The sequence below is a fragment of a genome, unplaced genomic scaffold (assembly GCF_019419815.1).
Source record: "Pyrus x bretschneideri cultivar Hongxiangsu unplaced genomic scaffold, Pyrus_bretschneideri_v1 Contig13, whole genome shotgun sequence".
Taxonomy (NCBI): domain Eukaryota; kingdom Viridiplantae; phylum Streptophyta; class Magnoliopsida; order Rosales; family Rosaceae; genus Pyrus; species Pyrus x bretschneideri.
Genome location: NW_025999424.1, coordinates 3,312,574 through 3,319,845, shown reverse-complemented (window position 1 = coordinate 3,319,845; position 7,272 = coordinate 3,312,574). Strand labels below are relative to the sequence as shown.

Sequence of the window (7,272 nt, the reverse complement as noted above, 5' to 3'; positions counted from 1 at the left end):
TTAATGAATTATCTACAAATATATAATAATATGATACGACATTAGGGAACATGTGTACATACCACGTCCATTAATAAATTTATCTCATTAGATGTTGGTTGTATACATCACATGCCAATATAGCTATAAATTAATCAAGCCAACATATCATCTAAAATGAACTAATTGAGAATGTATGATATATCTATAAATTAATCAAGTCAACATATCTTCTAAAATTAACTAATTGAGAAAGTATGATATACCTATAAATTAATCAAGTTAATATATCATTTGCAATCAACTAATTAAGTAGGTGAGTTGAACAAGGTACCTAACTAGCTGCTATTTTCTTCCATGTTTGTCAATAATGAATCGATCTAGAGTTCTAGACATTTGACGCTCTTAATTTCTCAAAATAATGCCTAGAGTCATCAAAAGCTGATTTTTATAGATTAATTGCTATTTGATCAGTTCTTTTTGGTCTCCCCATCATTTTTGCCAAGTAAAAGGCAAAAAAATTAAAAATAAATACAAGCAGAGTATACACAGTACACTTACCCTTCCAGTTCGAGGCGTAGAGGGACGTTAACGGCAATGTGTGGGACACGATTCATCTGCGTATATATGATACTTCTGTACAGCGGAATACAAAAACAAAATTCAGATCGAAGACTCGTCACACCTTCACACACACACAGAGACGCAGAAATACACTTACCCTTCCAGTGTGAAACGTAGAGGGACACTAACGGCAATCTCTGGGACACGATTCATCTGCGAATATATGATACTTCTGTACAGTGGAATACAAAAACAAAATTCAGATCGAAGACTCGTCACACCTCCACACACACAGACGCAAGAGCTCTGTTTTCTCTTTTAGAAAACAGAGAGCTCTATTTTTTGTTTTGTTCTGTTTAAATTCCGGCAAAAGAGAAACTCCAAAACAGATTTGCGATGAAGAATATGGCCAACATGGGCCGTCAAGCTTAAGACAGTACTTAAGATGGCAAGCAGATATCAAATGGACGGTCCGGTGGTGAGTGCGATTTGAGCTACACTCACAAATTGAAAGCACAAAAAATGGGCGCACTTACTTTTGTGAGGACAAAAGGGTAGAAGAATGGAAGGAGCTCTGTAGAGTGTACGTCGTCTCCAAATGCAAATGCAAATTATTGAACCAGAAATATGACTTTGTGAGTGAAAAAATGCAGCTCCGCGTTGCCGGAGTTGTGCCGGAGAGAAGACTCTTCTCAATTCTATTTATCGGCGAAAAAAAGGATTGCCCTGATTGGTGACTCACCATTTCCCTTCTCCCTGATTGGTGAAGACACCCAAAATGCTTTTTCTAATTGCCGTCCTTTCTCTCCCCGTTGTCTCCTCTCTGATTGAAGGTCCTCTTTCTCCTTTCCCCTCCTTTCTCTCCTCTCCTGGTGGTCACTCAGCCTCTCCCTGCTGCTAGGTGTTCATCTGTGATTGGTCAGCGCTGCTAATTTTTCAGCAAGCAAGTTCTGTTCGCTTAGAAATAGACGCGTTGCGGGGAGTTGTGGACCCATCACCATAGATCATCTTGTTGTAACATTAAGCCCAGTGGCATCCGCATCATAGAGCATCTTATTGTTAACTTTTACTTTTCATTAATTCCTTCAAATATGATTATTGACAATGAGATTATAATTACACACTCCAGATTACTTTCACCGTATCTTTTTAATTTTTTAATATTTTTCTATCAAATGCTATTGATGTGTAAAAAATATTAAATAATTAAAATAGTATAGGAAAGTAATTTAGGGTGTGTGAATGTAATCTCTCTTATTGAAATTAAAGCTCAAAGAGTATTATTGAGATTGAAAGACATTTTCCACTATGGATCCCTCTTTCTTCTATTCTATTGATTAAAACTTTATTTCTTTGTAATTTTTGATCAAGATCCTTAGGTTTTTTTAAGGTCCTCAGGTCTACTTCGAAACCTCAAGTCAATTTTGGTGTGAAATTGAGTTTCAACATAAGCAAAGAAGGTTTTAAGGGCAATTTGTGTTTCGTGTTTGTGCCGCATTAAGAAAACCCATGTGAAACGAGAAAAATCATCAACGATAGTTAAGAAATAGTAAGCACCACTAAGGGAGGCAGTCTTATGAGGACCCCAAATGTCACAATGCAAAAGTTCAAAACACATAGAAGTTGAAATGGAGCTACGACTAAAATGTTGGCGAGCTTGTTTCGCCAACGGACAAACATGGCAACTATGACTCGAATCAAAAGGGAAATTTAAGGTTTTATTTGCTAAATATTGTAAATGCCCTAGACGGCGGTGCCAAAGATCAGCGGAAACAGTGATGTGGTGGCATGAAGGTTGGCTTTTGCAGAGTGGAAGTGGAAGCCAACGCCACAAGGTAATATAGATTGTCCCGTCGCTTACCAACACCAATCGTCACCTTCAAAATCAGGTCCTGTAAAATGCACCAAGAGGGAAAAAAAGTCACTGAATAATGTAACCCATCTGTAACTTTTCCAACAGATAACAAATTAACCTGGAAAGAAGTCACGCATAGAACATCTTTCAATTGTAGTAAATCACTTAATTGAATGTTGCCAATCGAAGTAATAGAAGCCTTCTCTCCGCTAGGCAGTGAGACAGGCGGCAAAGAAATATTTTTAATGGAGTTTGTCAATAAACTAGGTGAGCGAGTGATGTGATCCGTTGCTCCGCTGTCGATTATCCATCAACAGAGAACAAGCGGTGACAAACCTGATTGTTGAGAGGTGAAAGCGGCAGCATGGGCTTGTGATCGATCATTCTTAGCTAGTGGGCCATCATTCTTGGAATTCAATACAGAAAAGATGTCTTCATATTGTTTTTTCGGATAGGTTAGGCACAGCAGCTTGAAGATCCTTGATGGTGGGTGTAGAAGTAACGTGGTTGGCAGAAGAACCTCCACGAGAGAAGCTGCTACCACCACCACTTTTTTTGGAGTTGCGTGTCTTGTTAGGATTGTGACGAGGATGATCCGGTGGGTAACCATTTTTCTGCCAGCAAGTCTCGACTGTGTGATACTTAGCATCGTAGTAAGAGCAATGAAGAGGAGGTCGACTATTGCTGCTGCTCTGCGATGACTGTTGTTGTTGCTTGTTGCTATTACGATGGCAAACCGCATGGCTGCTAGTTCAGTCAGGTTGCGGGTAGTGCCCAACTCCCGTTGTTTTTCTTCTTGAATGATTGAGGAATATGCTTGTCTAACAGAAGGGAGTGGATTCATCAACAAGATTTGTCCATGAATAGCACTGTAAGATTCATTCAATCCCACGAGGAATTGCATAAGTCTGTTGACTTCATTTTGTGCTCCACAAGTGCAGGTTGTTGAAGAACTATAGGATGCCAACTCATCCCAAAGCCCCTTCAATTTGGTGCAATAAGCAGCCACGGATTGTTGTCCTTGGTTGAGAGAGGCAATCTCTCTTTGAAGCTGAAAAATTTGTGGAGCATTGCTCTGAGAAAAGCGTTCCCGAAGATCTTCCCAAACTTCATAGGTTGTCTTCAAGTAAAGAATCGAGTCCAAAATGTCAGATTCAATGGAGTTGATGATCCAAGCAAGAAGCATGTTATTGCATCTCTGCCATGCAGCGTGTTCATCGGGTTGCTTTGTTTCAGACGGCATTTTCACTTTGCCATTAATAAAACCAATTTTTTTCTTGGCACTCAAGGAGATTTCCATAGCCCGGCACCAAGTGTTGTAGTTGTCCCCATTCAATTTTTTTTAGACTATAATCAAACCAGGATGGTCTGAAGGATGAAGAAAATAAGGGTCGGTAAGATTCTCGCCATCGCCCTTCTTGATAATGGTGTTGTGGCTGTCACCCATGGAGAAGGAAGACAACGAAAAAGAGGAAGTCTGATGCTTCTGGTTACGGCAGAGAGTGCTAGGGTTTGAAACCTGCTCTAGATACCATGAGAAAAAATGTATTTGGCCAGAATAAGTCTTTCATTGATAGAATACTGAATATATACAATAGCTTTCCTTGTACAATAAGAAGACCTACGATCTAGGAATACATCAATGGAAAGTATCAAATACAAATCAATCATATAATTCCTTCCTATCTAATTACATTGACTTTCTAACAGGATGGCATGACAACCTTTTGTATATCGTTCCGTGGCCAATAACCTCCCACGCCAAGTGTGATACAGACACTGCTTTTCCCCTTCACTCAAAACCCAGACTCCGTTCATCTCTGCCCTCCCTCTACTCTTATCTCCTCATTCGACAAAACATGGACACCGTCATCTCCAATTTGGCATTACCATCCACATGTTGGTTCACTTTTAACCAATCTAGTTAAATTAATTGGTTCACTTTCTAATGCCTGATTGAAAGAGCTCTTCGTTGATCAGTAATGTTGACCACAAGTTGGCCAAGGATTTGAAAATTAGATTAGAAATTTCTTTTGGTTTTTTGGCAAACAAAGACAGTGACTTGCCCTAATTAAAAAGGTAGACAATACGAAAATCAATTCATATAAATTTGCATAGCAATACTTTAACACTATCTATTTAACTCAATAAGTTTCATAGTAATATACTCCACATGAAGCTAGCAAGAAAAAGCAGCATAAGAAATGAAACAGCAAAACGGAGCACAAAATGCAGTCGTGCATGAAAGAGCTAATCAATTAGGATGCGGTTGCTTGAATTTTCTTTCACATAATACCACTTCACACTTAACTATTCATATGCTGAGTTCAATATAGTCCAACTCAACAAAATAAGGAGAAAAAATAACGAGTAAAAGAAATACCCCAACCCTAAACTGTGGTTACTTGAGAAAGCTCATCAATTTGTTCTTCGGGTTCCGTTGTGAAATGTCGAATGATCACGTTCAGATAGTCTTTCAATTTGCCAAATGTATGAACAACTAATGCAATTGCATTTTCATACAATGTTTTGAGGTACTCGAAGGCGTAGTCATTTCGTACAACTTTCACAAACCAAACAACCCAAAGCAATCCGGCTACTAGCCCTAAAACTTTCTAAAACCACAGCAAGAGTTCCAAGGAGGAGGCTAATCTTATTGATGATTGATTCTGCCAAGCACGAATTAGGGCCTCTAAAGCCAATTAGTGATCCACCATAAGCGAGTATGGCAACCATAAGAGACACTATAGTCGGGTAGCTTGTATCGAACAGAGACTCGTTTTTGGCTCCCTGCTTCAGTTGGATGAAGATGCCTAGCATGGTGATGAGGGAAGAGATATATTTATGCAATACCATTGTAGAACGTTCTTCGTCGCTTGTGCTGTTATATATATAGTTAAAGAGAAAATTAAATGGAATTGGAATATATCAACTAAGTACGCAAGCAATAGTACGTTGTAACAGGGTACCTATCTGGCTGCTATTTTCTTAAATGATTGTTATAATGAATCAATCTAGACATTCGAATTCGATGCTCTTAATTGTCAAAAAAATTGCCTAGACTTATCAAGAGCTGAGTTCTTGATAAATTAACCGCTAATCAATCAGTTATTTTCTTCATTTTTAGGTTAGATACGAGGGAATGGAATCTTGGAACCCCCCCCCCCCCTGCCCCCCCCCAAAACTTAATAAGCTATTTCGGTACGTACAACGCATGAATCAATTTCATTTCCAACACAACATCGTTTAAAACAAGTGAAGTGTTGTTTTGGATGCCCACTTCCCCCATGGCCTCATCGCACAATAATATGGATTTATCGTTATTCAATCAAGTCGGGCTACATTCACTGCGTATATATGACATAAATATGTGCTATTAAATGTGAAATCCTAACATTTTCTCCAAATAAAAGGCGAGGAAAAAAAGAAGGGGAAGCAGAGTGTACGCTTACCCTTCCAGTTCCGAACGTCGAGGGGCGCTAACAGCAACCGGGACACAATCCATCTGTGTATATATGACACCTGTACAGAGGAAAACAAACACAAAATCCAGATCGTCAGGTTGAAAACTCGTCACACCTTCACACAGACGCAAGAGCTCTGTTTTCTCTTTCCCAACAACAAGAGCTCTGTTTTCTTTTTCTTTTTCTTTTTCTTTTTTAATTTCTAGCGAAAGAGAACTCCAAAACAGAAATAGAGACGAAGAATATGGGCAGCCGTCAAGCTTAAGACAGTACTTAAGATGGCAGGCAGATATTCAAATGCCACCGTAACCGGGACTTCAGAGCTCCAGAGCTTCAGAGCTTCAGAGCGGGACTTGCAAACTATTTGCTCTATCTGATTGGTATTTATATGACCCATCGGGAGAAGGGAGGGGGTGAGTGATCAATCGGAGAGGAGAGAAAGGAGGGGAAAGGAGAAAGAGGAGTAGTGCCGACATGACCCTGAGGGTCAAAGTCGAGGGTCTGTTTATGTAGTTTTCCCGACTAGAAGAAAAAAAATTTAACTCAAGAGTCACGGGGTCAATGTTAAAGACCGGGTGCATGTCATTCCACCCAAAACACTTTTTCTATTCGCCATCCTCTCCCGACTTTACCCTCGCCAAGTAATCAAGAATCAGTGGTTATCCGCGTCCATTTAGGTCATTCCACCCAAAAAAAGGTTTTCTATTTGCCATCCTCTTTTAACTTTACCCTCGCCAATTAATCAAGAATCAGCGTTTTATCCGCGTCCATTTAGGTCATTCCACCCAAAATATTTTTTCTATTCGCACTCTCCAGCTCGCCAAGTATTGCTGCGCAGTGCAAGTCCTGCCCTGACAACCGGATCGGTTACGGTAGCATTTGAATATCTGCTCGCATTGACAACGTTCAGAGAAGATGTCAGAATATAAAACTTTGAAACTCCTAATTCCTTGAACCCGATTTCCAGAAATTGAGATGTGCAATTTGAAGTTTTGAACCAAGGAGGAGTATTCACATATCACTGAATCCATGCTCCAGAAAAGTATTAATTTAAATAAAAATCCAAATCCTTAAACCCGTTCTCCAGATTGTCCAGAATCATCAAAAGGAGGAGGGATTGGGGTTCGATTGAACCTCTCTGGGTGGTTTGCTATGCGTCTCCTTAAAGACAGGCATAAAAAGGGAATAAAAAAAAAAAAGAAACAGAAAAGATAGCAATAATTAAGGCACGGTTAAGTTCCAGCCGCACGATCTTATTAAAGAGTCTGTGACAACTGAATATTCCATAGGAATTTAAGTTACAAAACAAAAATTATAGACTAATTTGGTATTTATTTCGGTTTTAATTTTCAACCATTTTTTGTGTTATACATAAAGGAAAATTGTGTTTTAGAGAAATAAGAAATGCAA

General features: G+C 39.2%; 1 protein-coding gene across 1 annotated transcript; it reads right to left on the bottom strand.

The window, feature by feature from the left end:
• Positions 1-4,636: 4,636 nt before the first annotated feature.
• Positions 4,637-7,067, bottom strand: LOC125474687. Its single transcript, XM_048578664.1, has 3 exons — positions 6,136-7,067; positions 5,851-5,920; positions 4,637-5,279 (listed from the first exon to the last, which is right to left on the bottom strand). The coding sequence occupies exons 1-3, from the start codon at positions 6,257-6,259 to the stop codon at positions 4,949-4,951; spliced, it is 525 nt and encodes a 174-aa protein (XP_048434621.1). The 5' UTR covers positions 6,260-7,067; the 3' UTR covers positions 4,637-4,948.
• Positions 7,068-7,272: the final 205 nt, after the last annotated feature.

Excerpts from the sequence above, each read along its gene's own strand:
- LOC125474687 (XM_048578664.1), bottom strand. The coding sequence starts at position 6,259 with ATGGGTCATATAAATACCAATCAGATAGAGCAAATAGTTTGCAAGTCC. Across the intron at positions 5,921-6,135 it reads ATATCTGCCTGCCATCTTAA|GTGTCATATATACACAGATG; the intron begins GTACTGTCTTAA and ends TCCTCTGTACAG. Across the intron at positions 5,280-5,850 it reads CGACGTTCGGAACTGGAAGG|CACAAGCGACGAAGAACGTT; the intron begins GTAAGCGTACAC and ends TATATATAACAG.